This window comes from Balaenoptera physalus, assembly GCF_965194825.1.
Source record: "Balaenoptera physalus genome assembly, chromosome: 10".
Lineage (NCBI taxonomy): Eukaryota > Metazoa > Chordata > Mammalia > Artiodactyla > Balaenopteridae > Balaenoptera > Balaenoptera physalus.
In genome coordinates, this window is record NC_138889.1 from 75,236,222 (window position 1) to 75,255,276 (window position 19,055).

Here is a 19,055-nt window from a genome sequence, read left to right on the forward strand (position 1 = left end):
ACCTTATTGTAACCTACTCTTTTTACTTACCTTATCATGAGCGTATTCCTCTGTCATTAAATATCCTTCTAAAACATTCTATTTAGGGGCTATATATTCCAACATACCATATATTCCAAATTTGTACCATAATTTATTTAACTAGTTCCCCCTACAATTTCATTTGTTTCCATGTATTTGTTTTTGTCATTATAAATTAGGCTGCAATGAATGGCATTATACTTAATCTCCCAATGCACCCACAATAATTTCCTTAGGCCCGTTTTACTTTTTTTTATAGGATGGAATTTCAGAGCTGGAATGGCCCTTGGATATCATTATGTCCACAACCTCCTATTATCCAGATGGGAAGAAGGGGACCGGAGAGTTCTGTGTCTTGCCAGAGGACAAAGAAAGCAACAGAACCAAGTCCCAAACTCTCCACGCATTAAAATGGGACCTTCCCAAAGGATTTCACACCCTTTCCTGACTACCCTCTCCCACACTGACTTCTCCTTCCCCTGAAACCCTAGAGCCTTCAGTGTCTAGGCCACTCCTCTGGCTCTCTGCCATATTTTTTCATTCTTCGACTAAATATTTCATTTGTTCACCCAACTATAAACTTCCTGAAGGTAGTTCTGGATTTTATGTTTCCTTGTAGTCTGTAGCATAGTGCTATATATATCTAGGTAAGCATTCCACAGATACCTGCTGAAGGATCAAGGATAACTAGGAATTTTCTTCCTTACTGCTTGGGAGAATCACTGGCAAAAGCTGGAAAAAAATGTTTCTTTGAAAAGTAAAAGAAGTTTAGTTCATGGGTTAGAGCATTCTGAGATACATACTACTTGGAGTTAGAGTAGCAGGCTTGGAGACACAAGACCAGGTTCAAGTTTTAACTCTGCCCAACTATGTGAACCAAGGCAGTGCAGTTAACCAATTAGGGACTTGTCTGGAAAGCAAGGATAATAACACCCATCTTGCCACCTTCAGATGAGAAAATGGAGATGAAAGCACTTTACAGTGATAAAAGTAGTCCACAAGAGCTATGACTGCTATTGTATTATCATAAATGGAGACGTGGCTGTCTCTGTGAATCCTGGGGTGGCCTCCAGACCCATGCTCCTGGAGCACCATCTCCTAATTTCTACTCCACACACAACTCCATTAAGGGAATCTCTGGCTACACATTTCAGGTAAGAATTAGTGTTTTCTTGAAGCAGAACTTCACGTACAGAAGGAACTATTATTCCTGGTTCAAGTCACTGGGTGTGAGTAGTTAAGCCATCCATATTTCCTCCTCATCTCTGGAGAGAAAATGACAAGGTGGAAAGAGCACTAGACCGAGGCCATGAGACCCGAGTTTTGTCCTCCCTCCTTCCCTCACGCTCTGTGCTTCCCCCTCTTCAGTCCTCAGTTTCTCCATCTCTAAGCTGAGGGGGTCAGGCCAGACGAGCTCTAAGTTCTCATCCATTCCTGACATTCTAAGGATTCTAGTACAAAAATTAATGGCTTAATAAAAAGAAATGAAGTTGAGTTATTTGTAGTGAGGTGGATGGACCTAGAGTCTGTCATACAGAGTGAAGTAAGTCAGAAAGAGAAAAACAAATACCATATGCTAACACATATATATGGAATCTAAAAAAAAAAAAAGGTTCTGAAGAACCTAGGGGCAGGACAGGAATAAAGACGCAGACGTAGAGAATGGACTTGAGGACATGGGGAGGGGGAAGGGTAAGCTGGGACGAAGTGAGAGAGTGGCATGTACATATATACACTACCAAATGTAAAATCGATAGCTAGTGGGAAGCAGCCGCATAGCCCAGGGAGATCTCAATGCTGACATAAAGGCACTGTCTTGCCTCTTTGCTTCAGTTTTCTCATTTGCCAAGTGAGGAAGTTTCTCTTTCCATTTCTGGTTCTCTAAAACTTATAAGACTTTAGGACTTTTTAAGGTGACACTGAAGAGAGTGAAGAATGTCAGGAACTCTGTATTGGGGCCCACTTTTCCAATCCATAGCCTCTGTGAGACCACAAGGCTGCTTTGTGATACTATGTGGCCCAGGGAAAGCATCCAGCATCCCCAAGGCAACCGGGCTCTAAACATTCTGACCAACCCCATGTTAAGGTTTGGATCATGTGTAAATCATTCCCCTTGAAATTCTAATAAATCACCAGCAACCAGCACTTAGCATTTGTAAGCACTGATCTTTCTGCACTCGCCAGGAGAGTCCTGAATCAACCTGTTACTAATCCAGAGACATTCAGATCCAGCCCTACGGAGACCTCTGCTGGAAAGAGAAGATATGGGACATCTGACCTCCTGATGGCTCCACAGTTTCAAAGGGCAGAGGAAGCCACCGTATACTGAGCTGACATGAGCCCTGTCCTGTGCTGGATGCTGGAAGCTTTGATACACCATCTCATTTAATCCTCATCCAAGGTCAGCAATATTTCCCCGTTTTCCTAATGAAGAAATAAGCTCAGAGAAATGAGGCTTATTCATTTGTCCAGCATGCACTGAGTACCTACCTCGGATGTGCCAAGTACTTTGCTAAGCACAGAGGACACGATGCTGAGCAAAACAGACATGGCTCCTTCCCAGATGGAGCTTACAGTCTAGTGGGATGGGAATTAGTTAAAGAATCCTATAGAAAATAGCACAGGACTTCCCTGGTGGTGCAGTGGTTAAGAATCCACCTGTTGAGACTTCCCTGGTGGCGCAATGGTTAGGAATCCGCCTGCCAGTGAGGGGGACACGGGTTCGATCCCTGGTCCGGGAAGATCCCAGGTGCCGCGGAGCAGCTAGGTCTGTGTGCCACAACTACTGAGCCTGCATGCCACAACTACTGAAGCCTGTGAGCCCTAGAGCCCGCATGCCACAACTACTGAGCCTGAGCACCTAGAGCCTGTGCTCTGCAACAAGAGAAGCCACCGCAATGAGAAGCCCGCGCACCGCGATGAAAGGTAGCCCCCGCTCGCCGCAACTAGAGAAAGCCCGCTCGGCAACTAAGATCCAACGCAGCCAAAAATAAATTTAAAAAAAAAAAAAAAAAGAAGAAGTAATGTGTTTAAAAAAAAAAAAAAGAATCTGCCTGCCAATGCAGGGGACACAGGTTCGAGCCCTGGTCCAGGAAGATCCCATGTGCCGCAGAGCAACTCAGCCCGTGCGCCACAACTACTGAGCCTGCGCTCTAGAGCCCACGAGCCGCAACTACTGAAGCCTAGAGCTCGTGCTCCGCAATAAGAGAAGCCACCACAATGAGAAGGCCACGCACCACAACGAAAAGTAGCCCCCGCTCGCTGCGACTAGAGAAAGCCCGCGCGCAGCAACGAAGACCCAAGACAGCCAAAAATAAATAAATTAATTAATTAATTTTTAAAAAAAGAAAATAGCACCAAGGAGAGGCTGTAGTGCCCTGAGAAGAGATAAAAGGGAAAAGTGATGAGTCAGGGATGTCAAGGGAAGGCCTCCCTGAGGAGGTGATGACTAAGTTGAGGTCTGGGGGGAAAAAAAAAAAAGGATGTAACTAAGTCAAAATGAAGAAGGTGAGCAGGGTAAGTGTGGCAAATAGAGGGAACATCGGCTGCAAAAGCACTATGGTGGAAAATCCAGGATCCATTCCAGGTACCAAGGCCAGAGTAGAGGTCAGCCAGAGATCAAGAGCTAGCTCAGTTAGAAACAGGGCTGGAAAGGCAGGCAGAGGGCAGACCACGCAGGGCCTGGTGACCACTAAGGATTATGTCTTTATCATAAGAGCAATGGGAAGCCACTGGAATGTGACACATGGGTTTGAAAAGATCTTCCAACTGAGGCATGGAGAACAGACTGGGAGGAGAGGGAGCGATGTGGGAAGATGAGGACACGAGGCAGAGGCCGCTGCAGGATCCAGCAAGAAGGTGACAGTGGCCTGCACCACGGTGGTGATGGAGAGGAACTGGCACAATCAGGAGGCTGGCAGAGCTGAGTCACACCTCGGCCTGTCTGACTTCAAAGCCACGCTTCTCTCTACCTTGCCATCTATTCATTCGTTCAGCAATCGGTTACTAATCATCTACTATGTGCCAGGCCTGTGCCAGGTGCTGGGGATACAGCCGTGAACAAAACAGACACTGCTCTCATGGAATTTACAGTCTAGACATTAAACAAATAAGAATGCAAATGGATGTATACAATCCATTTTGTAGGAAGAGTACAGTTTCCTAGTATGTATACAATCCATTGAAGGAAGAATAGTGTGATCAGAGATTTTAACAGGAAAAATTACCTGTAAGGCCATGATGATCTTATATTGATAATATATAAGAGCTACGTGCTGGCTGCATGTAAGTGAAAGACCTCAGGAAACTTTGCCTGTCAGACCTGGCCAGTTCATGAGCCCTGAGGGGAGAAGCTGGTGTGTCTCAAGCCCTGCACAGACCCTGCCGAAATAGAAGCCTTTCTAAAAGCAACTGCTAACTCCTTAATGTTCTCACACATCCCAAGCACAGGCACCCCCTGTACAGGTATGTACAGCATTTTACAGTTAGTTAGGATCTTTCACACAGATTCATTCATTTGAACCTCACAGCAGCTGTCTGTAGAATGGAGGTAGGTTTTAATATCCTGCATGAGAGAGGAGGAAATTGAGGCCTAGACAGGTGAAGTGACTCAAGTAAGGTCACCCAACTAGGAAGGCACACAGATCCACCACCCAGTTCTCACTAGAAGCACTTCGGGCCAGGAACTCATGAATCTCAGAGGAGACAGCTGCAGGTCACCGAGCCCGGATAAAGTCACACAGGAGTCCCATGAAGTTCCCGAGAACAATGATCGGGGACATTAAGCAGCTTGGGAAAGGTTTCTAGAATGCAGCTCCACCAGTCTGAGACACAGGTACCTTGCCAGCTTTCCCAGATTAGAACAGGTTCTCTTGGACTCTTTCCAAGTGTCTCTAACGGAGAAAAGTATTTTTCCATCGCAAGCACTGCAGGTAGGCACCAGACTCCTGAAGAGGGAGGACAGAGACTGCATCCCAGATTCCCACATAGACGAACTAAAGTAAAGTTATCTTGATACCATGTGAACTGCCCTCGCTAAGCACCTACCACTGGGGATGGCAGTCTTGGGCAGCATTTCTCGATCATGGTACCACTAACATTTGGCGCTGGGTATTTCTGTGTCAGGGGGCGCTGCCCTTGCATTGTAGGACATTTAGCAGCATCCCTGGCCTCTACCAACTAGATGCCAGTAGCACGCCCACCCCCAGTTGTGACAACCAAATATGGCTCCAGACACTGCAAATGTCCCCCAAGGGACAAAGTTGGTGTAGGGACTATGAGAAGGGAGAAAGCACAGTCTACTCCCCGTCTCCATCCTAACCCAGCCCAGCCCAGCCCACCTTACTGGACGGATCTATGGTCACTGCACATAAGCTGTTTTTAATCAATAACACACCCCTATGTCTTCCAGAAGGAGACTGGGGGCAGCCTCTGTGCTGATGTGGCTGCAGGTAGGTCCCAGGAACAATTCTCCACTGGAGCTTGTGAAAACAACTAGAACCAAGTAACTCCTTGGCCCAATAATGAGCTGCTTTTGACCCTGTGAGCAAATCTTGTTCCCATTAAAATGAGCAGCTGGGTCTGATTAAACTGGAAGCCCTGGCTGTTTCTTGCCAATGACACCGTGCCAGGGCAAAGGCTTCCACGGCTGCTAGGAGGAGGGCAAAACTGGTGAACCAAACAGCAGGAGACGCTCATCTACCCAAAACTCAGTGCAACAACCAGGACGCTCAAACATCCCAGCTTTTAACCACTCTGGACTCAGGAGAAAGGGGAAAATAACAAAGTGCATAAACAAGAGATCTGAATTAACAAGTTAATTAAACAGCTGAAACATTACCCAAAGATCACGCTCTCAAGTGGAGGTGGAGACCTGAAGCTGAGCCCCAGAGCAGCTGGGGTGACAGTGTCAGGGACATCGATTCCAACCTCCCACCCTGAGTGCTGGGCTGTTGGCCCAGACGTGGAAATCAGCATGAGCTACAATGCTGCAAAGCTAGAATCAAAGCAGCAACATCTTTATGTCTTTCACTAGTCAGCTGCCTAACCAGTTAACGGGTTTACTGACAGACTCAACTAAACTCACTATGGTTTGGTAGTAAGTGTATTTTACCGCACTGCAATTCTTTGAAGACTGACTAAGCATGAAACGCCTACCTGTTAACACCCAGTGACTCAGACTACTGCTAGTGTCTGTGCCATTCCTGCACACTGACTTGGCTCACTGCTGCACTGAAATCTGATAACAGGTCTGTCTCCCCTAGTGAGAGTGGGCTCCTTGAGGGCAGGATTAGGACCTAGTACAAGGCATGGTACATAAACAGATCCTCACCATCTGTATGACGGACAGATGGATGATAAAGTCTTCTGTTTCTGTACTCTTAGACTTAAGCCTGTCCACACATTGCAGTGGGAGGGCACGGCCCACATCTTTTCTGTTTCTTCAAGGCTTAGCACACTGCTCAAAAGGTTCCGAATAAACAAGAACTGATTTGGTTGGACTCTTGAATCCAAAGAGATAAACTGAAACCTTCTGATCACGGACCAGCGAGTCCAAGGAAAGAGGTCAGAAATCCTCGCAGTCTACCCTGCCTCCTATGCATTTGAATATGTTTAGTCTCTTTTAACTAGAAACAGTTTAATGTAGGCAATGAATACTTTCTCTGCTAGGCACTGGAGATACAGATGTGAGCAAGATGAATATGGTGCCTCCTATCACAGAGCTCACTGTCTGGAGGAGAAGAGAGAGAGTAGCAATTATACAAATAAGCGGCTACTATGCTCAGGGTCTCTTTAAGAAAAATGTATGTCGATGGTCCCAATCTTCAAGCAGTCTGGACTTCTTTGAGGAAAGTCATGATTTTCCTCCAAATGAATGACATCATTAGAGCATCCTCTGAAGCGGTAAATATGGAAAGTTTATTATACACCTTTGTTATATAGGCCTGTGTACCAAAACAATCTTAAAAAATTTTTTAAGAACCAATTAAAAGCACCATGGAAATAAATACTCATAAGTCTATGTCTGTGTGTTCAAACGTGTAGTATGTGTGACTTACCCAGGATAACTGAAGCTGACCTGAAAACCTACAAAAGTACTGGATTAAGTCACCAGGTATCTGAGAGTCTACAGATCTGTGTGTCACTAATGAGCAGGCGAAGAGCAGGCAAGGGGACTCCTGAGAACCCCTGAAGTTCAGAAGGCCTTGACACGATAATGGTTCTTAAGAATTACAAACTGCTGGTCTGGGAAACTGTGTCAGTCAGCAAGAGCTCTAGGAAGGTTGGGAAGAAGGGAGGCCATGAAAAAACAAACCCCGAGAACAAAGTCAGGAATATGAAGACCAGGCAAGGAGAACTGCCCTAAGATGAGAAATCAACGAAGATATTATGAAGAAAACATAAAGATGCCAAAAGCTGGATGGCATGGCCTGGTAAGATAACATCTGAAGGAATATGTGGGGTGTTTGAATCAATGTACAAAGTTTGTTAGGGTTAATAAAAATTTAAATCAAAATACCATGCCACTTATGACTCAAAGTAATGCTTTTGCCTCAATCTTAAAATATTTAACTTAATAGTTTCTGACACCTTTAATTTAGACTCAAGTGAAAATGCAAATACAGTCATCCCTTTAGCTATGACAAGGCAAAGACTCCCCAACAACCTGGACAAATTTCTACGTGATGTTTGTTGCAGTGGGTTCCTTCGCAAAACCTCATGGATTCTTAGGGCCAGAAGGAGTTAACCTAAGCCAGCCTTGCCTTTTTGGGTGTAAACCTGTGATCCAGAGAGGAAAAGCCACATATCTGGCTGACTGCAGAGCTAGATCCCAGGTCCTCCCCTTCCCAACCCTTAAAGCTTTTCATCAGTAAAAACCAAACTACCTAATCCCAGGCATTCATAGCTACTTAGACAGCTGTCCCCCAGCTGCTCTTCCCAACCACAAACTCTCTGCCACTCTCACCTGTCTGAGCAACCAGGTGTGTCCACCCATTCCAGACAGCAGCGACCTTTTCATTCTGAAAACAATGTGCTTCTATTTTCTGGGGCACAGGAAGGAAAGCAGCCTGGGAAGCCAGTTGCCCATGCTTGTTGCTTCCCCAAACAAACAGCTCTCCTGCATCTTAAACAAACAAAAGGGGGACAAAAGAGGTGAAGGAACATTAGTCCAAAATGATGGAAAATAACCCAAGTTTGAAAAAAAAAAAGTGGTTAAAAGAAGTTGTATTACTCTTAATCCTACAATGTTGAATAGAGCAAAACAAGATACCAAATTCATGTATAGCATAATAATACACAAGATTTTAAAAAATTCTTTAAATAGGAAAAAAGGCCAAATGTTCTTAGCAGTTTGTCAAGGAATAGGAATGTGAGTTTATTTTTTCATTAATTCACTCAGCAAATATTTGTTCAACATCTACCATGTGCAAGACATATGTTTCTCTATTTTCTACATTTTTAAAATAAACGCTTGCATTACCTTTTGTCAGGAAAAATATATATTAGCTTTTTTAAATAACAGGTTAAAAGATAAATTGTTTAAAGCTTAAACTTTATAAATATAAGATGATTTCACTACATGCCCTGTCCAGCAGAAAATATAATGTTATTATATCACATCCGCATAGCACTTAAGCTCATTTGAACCTCACAATAATCCTGTGATATAAGCAGGAATGCGACTGACTGACACTGTGATTTAATAGAAAGAGAGCAACTTCAGAGTCAAGTGACTCTGGCTTCTATTCTTGGATCTGCTAACTAGCTACTGACCTTGGACAAACCACTTCCTCTCCAAGCCTTAGTTTCACCAGCTGAAGACTGGAGGGGAGGGCGGTTGGTCAAGAAGGGCAGACGATATAACTGATGACACTGTTAACAGGAGATACTTGTGGGTGACGGCAGCAAACCAGAGGGCACATGCTTGTCCAAAAGGCATTCACATTCAACAAATCTTTAACTGGAAGTCAAACAAAATGGGGCCATAGACCATAATTTGGCTCATGAATCTACAGTTTGTGACTCCTTGGATGATTTCTAAGCGCTTTCCCAACCCTAACATTCCAAGGTTCTACACTGCACAGTAAGCACACGGTACACAAATGTGGCTACTGAACACTTGAAATGTGGCTAGTCCAAATGAGACATGTTGAAGACAAACAAAGCACAATGGATTGTAAAGACGTAGTGCAAAAAAAAAACAAAAGGAATGTGCCTCATTAATAAGTTTCATACTGATTACATGTTGAAATAATATTTTGGATATATTGGGTTAAGTAAAATAAATTATTAAAATTAATTCACCTGTTTCTTTTTACTTTTTGCAATACGGCTCACATTATATTTCTCCTAGACAACACTCTTCTAGAAGATAAATTAACCAAAGCTCGGAGATGTTAAGTGACTTTCAAGATCACATAGCTCATAAGGGATCAAGTGGGACCAGAAGCCAGGGTTTTTGCTTCCACGGCATTCTGTGACCTCCCAATAAAAGTTTACAGTATTGCTTGCCCTGAGGCAGTCCGGTCTATTCTCCAAAACTGATCAGAAGCCAAACAGTACCATTAAAGGATATTAGACCAAGATTCAGGCTTCAAGTCCCAGATCTGCTACTGGATCACTCTGTGACACGGGGCACATCACTTCACATTCTGGGTCTCTGTTTCATAGAGTCTGAGGGTCTATAAATCAGTGGAGCCTTTTTGTCACCCAGGTGACCTTGCAGCACTGACATTCTGCAGTGCTATACAATGAATTTGGTATATTTCATGCCTAGAGAGAGGGCAACCTCCCTGGACCTCACCAGGGTGTATGAAGTATGAGGATCCTTTACAAGAGGGCAGCGGACCCCTCAGCAAAGCTTCAACCCATTAAATGAGTGCTTAGCTACCAAGGTACCACTGACAATGAGCCTGCATCTGTAATAAGCCTTCATTTATCTTAGTAAGTCTAAACCATCTTTTTGCAAAGACGAACTGTCTTCTACATGCGGATCATTACACTGTTGCATCAGCAGGCAAAACTAAATTCTGCTGCAATGTCAAATAGTTACATAATCTACAACTCCAGACAGAAGGTCTAAAGAACACTGAACAAAATCCAGTGTGTAACAGCTTGAACTAGACCAGGAAAGACGGATATTAATCTTGACCCTTTTTAATTCACTTTCACAACATCCAAAACCAATTCACTTTGTGAATATACTTTAAAAATCACTAAACTGCACACTTTAAAGGAGTGAATTTCATATATGAATTATATAGCAATAAAAAATCCAACATCTATGTTTTAAAAACACCATAGTAAAAATGCTCCACATATGAAATAAAAAATAGCTTTACTAATTACAAGAGTTTTTAAGAAATCGATGTTAGCAAGCAACTAGAAGAATCTCTAGGTTTACAAAATACCAACCATTTCAAATGAATTAGAACAGAGTAGAAATCTCTCAGGACTTCCCTGGTGGTCCAGTGGTTAAGACTCCGTGCTCCCAACACAGGGGGCATGGGTTTGATCCCTGGTCAGAGAAGATCCCACATGCCACATGGCATGGCCGAAAAAAAAAAAGAAACCTCTCTTAGTCTGTTCTTATTCTCAGAAAAGAATGCCTTCCTCCAGCGCTAGTGAGGACTGTGGGGGATGAACTAGTCACTTCTTGTCCTGGGGCTTTCTGCCCCCTCCCCATAAAAGGGGAGGGGGGACCACATGCCATGCCGAGAGGAGTCCCTTAGAGCTGGCATTCATTTTAACTCAACTCTTTTAACATATCTATAAATCTACCTAACATGAGACACAGGCTAAAAGCAGCTAGTTCTTTCGTTAGTTAGTTGTTTTTAATTCATTAAATATCAAATTATCTGTAGTTCAGAATCTGTTAAGTATTTAAAATCTCACGTTACGGCTCTTGTGCTTTGGAAACAGCAACAGCTCCTCAGCTGGACTGCATTACAAATTTGATGCTGAAGAATGCATGCCCCCATTAATTTACAGATACTGTGTACACATCTTAATTTCCACATGAAACACTGGAAACACTGTATGAAAGTCATTTCCCTTTGCTTAAAAAATGTAATGCATTCAACTCTGGGTGAGAGGTCTTATCAACATAAATCTCTTGGAGCTAGAGTATCCAGTCTACCAGCAGGGGTCAGGGCAATCTGGGCTTTGAAAAAAACCTTTAGGAGAGATGGATAACCTTCACTTTCAAGAAAATGCTGCATTATCACTAGAAAGTTTATACTATATTGGCTGGGTGTGTCAAATGGATGGATGGACAGATACATGGCCAAGACAGAGAGATAAACACACTGTGTGAGAGAAAAAAGACTAGATAGATAGACAGATTAAAGAGATGGAATAGAGAGATCAACTAGAGAAAAACATAAAAATATAAAATAGATTACAGAAACATATACACAACTAGACTTAGAGATTATGGAGACCTGGGTTAGATAGGAAGACACAAAGATGGAAGATAAATAAAAATAGAGATATATAGTTAAATAACATAGAGTAGATAAATAGAGAGAGCAGACAGGGTGACAGATAAATGGAGAAGAAAGATATAGGTGGATAAAATAGGTTAGTCTGAGATTAAACAGCTAGAGAAAATAGACAGCTAGAGAGCTTAGATAGTTATATTAGACATCAAAATAGATTAGGTGGATAAGATAACAACATATTATACATAAATTTACTGTTGGTTATATGATGTGACAATCACAATTACCCTAAAGGAAGATATTTTTATCCCTACTGTACAGCTAAGAAAACAAACTCAGAGGAAAGGAAGTGAGCTTCTGTTTCACATGAGTGTTTTACATGTATTATCATATGTAATTCTCAAAACTATCCACAAAGTACTTTATAGAAGAGGAAATAGTCTCAGGAAGGTAAAACGACTTGCCTAAGATCATACCAGTGGTGGCATCAGAATTCTGACCCCAAAGTCTATGCTTTTCCCTCTGTATCCCAATAGCATCACTTGAGGCAGAAACACCCAGAATTCTGAATGGCATGTTACCTACCTGTCAGTGAAGCTGAGTGGTCTGAGCCAGCAAGAACACATACTGCTTGAGAATTCTCTAGGCCTACAAAAAAAAAAAAATTCTTTTGAAATCACATTTGTAACAGAACAAATTGGGCACAGGAGGCCCATAGGCAGTGACAACAGCACCTGGAGAGAAACTCTCAGCCAGTGCAGGAAGGTCTGAGTCAGTGGCACTGGCCAAGAAGATGGCTGACATGGTAGGGAGACTGCTTATATCCAGGAGGTTGAACAAATAAATAAATATTTTGAGGATAAAGGAGTCAGATTTCTCACTATCAGAAAGGAGGGGAAAGGTACAGATATGAAAAGGTTAAAGGCTAGAATTGACCATGTGATACTGCATTGTAATTGAAGTCAGTGTAGACTTGTGGTTTCTACTAGAGATAAACAGACATAGGTGTACATATGTATAAACGTGTGTGTACATGTATATTTCCTAGCTCTGTCCACGGAGCGGGCCTAGAAGCAATGACATCTCATACATTCAGCTGCTATCACATGCAGACACTGAAACACAAGCCCAGGCCTCCTAACAACACACAGGCAGAACTAGAATTTGAACTTGCCTCCCATATCCAAATCCAGCACTTCTCCACCCTTAAATACACTGCCTTCAACAACAGTGTAAACCCTAATCAACTCTGCTCGAAGCTGTGGTCACCTTGTCTGGCATGCAGAGAAATGGGAGTCTTACTCTGTAACTCTTTCTTCTTACACTTCTGTTCAATTTACTAGTGTCTTAATAAAATGCCCCTCATGCCTTCAAGTATCCTGTGGAATGAGAAAGGGACAAAGCAGATGTTTCTGCCACTTTCACCAGAGAGGAAGCACTGGTCCCCTAGTGGCCGGGTCGGGAGAGGACATCCAGGGTTCCAGCTCCAGAACAGATGGCAATGAGGTGAAGAGGGGACAACGAAAAGTGAAAGACTTTGAGGGCAGGAAGCTGATATCTTCTCTAACATCTCATCAGAAAATTCCCCCAAATTAACTCTGAATCTAAGCTGTGCCCCAAGCAGATCCCAACCAGGTCGTTTAAATCAAATCAAACAAAAACACTTCTGATTCCTTTTAGATACAAAACCTGTGCTAAAACAGACAGTGGACATAATCCCTACCCTTAAAAAGCTCATCATCTTTGGCATTTGGGAAAACATGTAAACAACTCATAACAATACAATACGTTGTGCTATCAATGCACATAAAGAAAATGCAATGGAGGTGAGAAAAAGGAAGAGTCTTTCCTGAGAAAGCTGTAGCTGAGCTAGGACCTGAAAAATGATCAGGATTTTCCCAAGGGGAACAGGAAGGAAAAGGCATCCTGGGAAGAGATAACAGTCTGCCCACAGGCACAGAGGAATAAGAACACAGCGCATGCCCAGGGAGCAGTGAATACCTTGGTGAGGCAGGAAAGATGTTTGGGAAGTATGAGTTTATATTACAAATGCTTTCAATGTGAAGTAGACTGTCCTGTGTTCAGTGGCCCCTTCTCCTTCTCTAAGAGAACCCTCCCCAACTCAACACGTGGGCTTCAGGGCGCTAACCTCACCCCGGCAACAGGGGAAAGCCTCAAGGACTTAAGAGAATAAGAACGATCCCAACAACTTGTACGACACTCCCACTGCGGCTCACCCTTCCCTTTTCTTTCCCCACTTCCCACCACCCTCAAAAATCCCTCCTTTGTTCTGAGCTAGAGGAGAGTAGAGGTTTCCTGACAGGTTTTTCCTACAGCTAACCCTCAGTAAACTGGGTCACAAAGTCAGAGCGAGAGAGGAAGAAGAGGAGGAGGTGGAGACATGGTGCTACAAACAGAGAGATAAAGGCCCACGAAGAGAGTGTAGAGCAGACAAAGAGAGAGAGACAGAGAAAGAAAGTCCTAGAGACCAAGAGTCCTGTGGGCAGCACCCTTCCTACCTGCTCCTCGTGTGCCCATGAAGAGAGACTTCCCTCAGGAACGCTCCTAGCCCCTCTCTCCACATCCTCACTCGCTCCTGCTTTCCTTTCAGGAGAAGGAGCTGGGCAGGCAGGCACATGCCTTGTGGGTTCTCCCTCTGGGATGCGCCTGCCTGCAGAGGGCGCCTCCTCCGTGCTCTCAGCTGCACCATGAGCTTAGCAGGACCGAATGCATACAGCTGCTCCAGTGCCTGATGGGTAAATTCAATCTGGGATTCAGAACCTGGAGGCTCACTATTGCTACACGTTATTTCCAAACACCTAAGCCATGTCTTCCAACCTAACTTTTAACAGCTCTAGAGCTACCATTTTGATTTCCACCCACCTGACTCGCATCTACTTCTCAACGGGTTCCAAACTCTGGCAGCAAAGAGGGGTACTTTTACTGGGCCCACAAAAATCCCAGCAAATTAACAGACCAACCAATAGAGAGAGTTAAGACAGACAGACCAAGAAATAGCAAAAGCAAAACTCCATTTACCCATTTTCTGCATGCCTGTGTCTCCATTTCCAAACTAAGAATAAATACAGGATTCAGAAGAAGTAAGGACCTTACCTGTCACTCTGCTTGGTTCCTTTGCTGTCAAAAACAGTGGGAGAGTCTGCCCAGGGCACAACCGCCGTCCAGATGATGCCAAACCAGTTCCCCACTGGAACACCGTGCCACTAGCTTCCCAGCGGAGCAGGAGAGAAAAAAGAAATTCTTTATCTGGATTAAGACCAGATTGCTCTTTGAACCTCAATGCCATGAGAGATTCCCAATTCATGCTCAGTTAACATGCATATTATGGAAAAGCTTATTGCCTCAAGAGGCCCTATGGCTGGTCATAGGCATTACCACCAAGTCAATCACAAATCCAGTCTTCAGGGCAATCTAAGACCATCAAAGGAAATTCCAACATAGTAAAACTCCCTCCAGAAAGTTCTAGGACACTCCTCCAGAGTCAAATTACTGGAATGATAATTTTTTCATGATTAACCTGAAAGGACAACTGAGACTCCAGAATGAGCAGGAAAGAACCTTGAAGCTTACCACGTCCATTCCTCACATTTACTGCATGAGAAACTGAGGCCCTGTAGAGGGGATGTGATTTGTCCAAGGTCATATGGGGAGCTAGTAGCAGAGAAAACACCAGGACTTAACTCTCCTACACTTAATGTAGTGCCTCTTCTATTACACCAAGATGAATTCAAAGATTCCTAATCGCCAAATAAATACATATTTATGACTGCAAGATAGCTTCTTAATAGCCACTACTTCAATGGAATGGCCTTTTATTTCCATATTCACTGACTCTAATTCATGTACCCATGTTCTGAACCTCATACAAATGCATAGATGAAATATTGTATATTTTGTCTACAGTCAGATGTGTGTAACTAGGATTCACTATCCAACAGCAACATTAAGGTACTGCTCCTCCAGAAGTATCCTATACCCAATGGTTCTTTAGGCTGTAAACAGACAAACCTGCTTTGTGAAATATAAGTGATGATGATTGAGCACAATGTGAGCAAAATGCAGTATTGAAATAAAACAAAACTTACCATCTCTTCAACAAATAAATTGCAAGAGGATAAAAAGAGAGGAAAAGGCACATAAAGATTAAAAGAGACTGGAGATGCCTGATAAAGGATTAATATTTAAAATATACAGTGAACTCCTAAAACTCAACAACAACAAAACCTGATTCAAAAATGAGCAAAGGACTTGAAAAGACTTTTCTCCAAAGAAAATATACAAATGGCCAATAAGCACATAAAAAGATGCTCAACATCACTAATCATTAGGGAAATATAAATCAAAACTACAATGAGATGCCATTTTACTCTCATTAGGATGACTACTATTAAAAAAAAGAAGAAGAAAATAACATGGGTTGGCAAGGATGTGAAGAAATCTGAAACCTTGTGACTACTGGTGGGAATGTAAAATGGTACAGCCACTACGGAAAACAGTATGGAGATTCCCCCAAAAATTAAAAATAGAATTACTATATGATCCAGCAATCCTACTTCTGGGTACATACCCTAAAGAACTGAAAGCAAGATCTCGAAGTGATATTTGTATACCCATGTTCATAGCAGTATTATTCACAATAGCTAAAATGTGGTCACAACCCAAGTGTCTATCAATAGAAAAATGGATAAGCAAACTGTGGTATATACATACAGTGGAATATCATTAAGTCTTAAAAAGGAAGGAAATTCTGACATTTGCTACAACATGAATAGACCTTGAGGATATTATGTTGAGTGAAATAAGCCACAAAAAGACAAAGACTGTATGATTCCACTTATATGAGGTACCTGTATGAGTGGCCAAAATCATGGAAATAGACAGTAGAATGGTGGTTGCCGGGGACTGGGAGAAGGGGGAATGGGGAGTTATTGTTTAATGGATATAGAGTTTCAGTTTTGCAAGATGAGAAAAGTTCTGGAGATAGATTTTGGTACTAGTTGCACAATAATGTGAATGTACTTAATCCCGCTCAACTGTACATTTAAAAATGGGTAAGATGATAAATTTTATGTGTATTTTATCACAGTAAAAAACTAAAAGGAATAAACTTTAAAAGAGAGAGAGAGAGACTTGAGATACATATCAACCAATTGCAATGATAAACCTAATTTGGATCCTGATTCAAACAAACCATAAAAAAATATTTTTGAGATAATCAGGGAAATTTAAATACTGACTAGATGCTTGATGAAATTACAGAATTACTGATAACTTTTTTGTAGGTATGATGATGGTATCTTTTGGTAATGTTTTCAGAAAAATTCCTTATCTTTTAGAGATGTGGGCAGAAATATTCACAGATTAAATGGGGGAGGGGAGGACTTACAATTAAATTAATCAAACACATAATGAGAACTGTGCTGCTTTGTTAACTGGACAAAAATGTACACACAAGGCTAGCAATCACAAAATGTTGGTAGGAAAGGGGCAAGGAAACCAATGACAGGCAATTCTTTGGTCCTTCTAATTTCTAAGAGAAGAAGCTGCTTATAAAAGCATAATCACTACCATACAACTCAGTAATCACACTCCTGGGCATTTATCCCAGAGAAATGAAAATTTATGTTCACATAAAAACTTGTCCACAAATGATTATAGCTTTATTCTTAATAGCTAAAAACCAGAAACAACCAAATGTCCTTCAATGGGTGACTGGTTAAACAAACCGTGGTTGTTATAGACTGAATTGTGTTCCCCGTAAATTCATATATTGAAGTCCTAAACTCCAGTGTAACTGTATTTGGAGATAGGGCCTATAGGAGGTGATAAAAGTTAAATGGGTCATAATAGTGAGGCCTTAATCTGACAGAACTGGTGTCCTTTTAAAAAGAGGAAGAGACACTGGAGATCTCTCTCTCTTTCCATGCGTGCATAAAGGAAAAACCATGTGAAGAGACAGCAAGAAGGTAGCATCTACAAGCCAGGAAGAGAAGCCTCACTAGAAACCAACCCTCATGGCATCTTGGTCTTGGACTTCTAGCCTCCTGAACTGTGAGAAAATAAATTCCTATTGTTTAAGCCACCCACTCTGTGGTATTTTGTTACAGCAGCCCTAGCAAACTAATACAGTGGTACCTCTATACCATGGAATATTACTTAGCAATAAAAAGGAACAAATTATTCATACTCCCAACTTGGATGAATCTCCAGGGAATCATGCTGAACAAAAAAGTCAACCCCAAAAGGCTATATACTGTATGATACCATTTATATAACATTCTTAAAATGACAACATTACTGTGGGAGAACAAAAGAGCTAAGGGGTGAGAGTAGGTAGGAAGTGGGTGCAGCTACAAAAGAGCCATAAGAGGGATCCTTGTCATGGAACTGTTCTGTATCTTGACTGTGTCAAGACATCCTGGTTGTGCTATTACACTATAGTTTCACAAGATGTTACCACTGAGAGAAACTGGGTAAAGAGTGAGTGTGATCTATTTCATTTCTTACAACTGCACGTGAATCTACAATTACCTTAAAATAAAAAGTTTAGTTTTTCAAAAACTATAATCACACTAAGCCCCAAGTGACCACCAGCACCATGATACACCAGATTCTTCCTCGCCTCCACTCCTCTCCCCATTCCACAACTGGACTCACCAACGCTTGAGCCTCGGCTGCCATAGCCAGTTCGGGCTGTCCTTCAGCCCAAAGAAGTGGGAACGGAAAGCAGAAAAATGAGCAAGAGAGAAAAAAGGGTCACTGCCTCCTCCGCTTTCCACCCTCAACCTCACACACACCGTCAGCCCTATGTGCATCACCCTCTCACGGTACAGGAGACAAGCTCACTTGAAGCATTTAAATTAATAAACATTTACATCCACTAGGAAAGCAATGCAGTTCATGGCAAAGAATGTGGGTCTTGGAATCCAGCCTGTCCTAGACTCTGATCCCAGCTCACCTTTTATTTCCTAACTCCCTGTGTAACTGTAGACAAACACTTTAGCCTCTCTGGACCTCAGTTTCTTCATATGTAAGAGGTGCAAACTACCATGTATAAAATAAATAAGCTATAAGAATATATTGTACAGGGAATATGGCCAATATTTTCTAACAACTATAAATGGAGTATAATCTTTAAAAATTGTGAATCACTATGTTGTCACCTAAAACTTAACATAATATTGTAAATCAACTATACCTCAATACAAAAAATTTTTAACTCACATCACTGTGTGCCTATGAGGATTAAATGAGGTACTAACTAAATCAAGAGAACCTAGCACCATGCCTAAGAACATAACAAAGAGCTAGACAACTTCATTTCCTTCCTCCCTACCTGCTAAAGGCTTTCCCACATGACTTCTGCCTTATGTCCCCTCCTTTTAATCAGACTGCAGCATAGCAGGACACTCTGAATCTTAAAGTTTATTTCTTCCAAAGCTCCGTGTCTCCTTATTACATGCTTATCAAGAAAATAAAAGCAAAATGATCACCTGTTGCAGCTAAAGCATGCCTCAGTCCAGCAGCAATACTAACAACCTTCTCTCTCAGGAGCTGTCAAAACAAAGA

At 42.3% G+C, this 19,055-nt stretch overlaps 1 protein-coding gene across 4 annotated transcripts in view; it reads right to left on the bottom strand.

Moving 5' to 3' along the window:
• The window catches only part of SERGEF (secretion regulating guanine nucleotide exchange factor), a 246,322-nt gene that overhangs the window by 216,871 nt on the left and 10,396 nt on the right, over positions 1 to 19,055 (bottom strand). For all 4 annotated transcript variants that reach the window (XM_082476673.1, XM_082476671.1, XM_082476674.1 and 1 more), the window contains exons 5-8: positions 18,980 to 19,040; positions 14,580 to 14,693; positions 12,051 to 12,113; positions 7,988 to 8,146 (exon numbers count right to left, since the gene is read on the bottom strand). In XM_082476673.1, the coding sequence (XP_082332799.1) occupies positions 7,988 to 8,146; positions 12,051 to 12,113; positions 14,580 to 14,693; positions 18,980 to 19,040 (397 nt within the window). The remainder of the gene's footprint in view (positions 1 to 7,987; positions 8,147 to 12,050; positions 12,114 to 14,579; positions 14,694 to 18,979; positions 19,041 to 19,055) is intronic.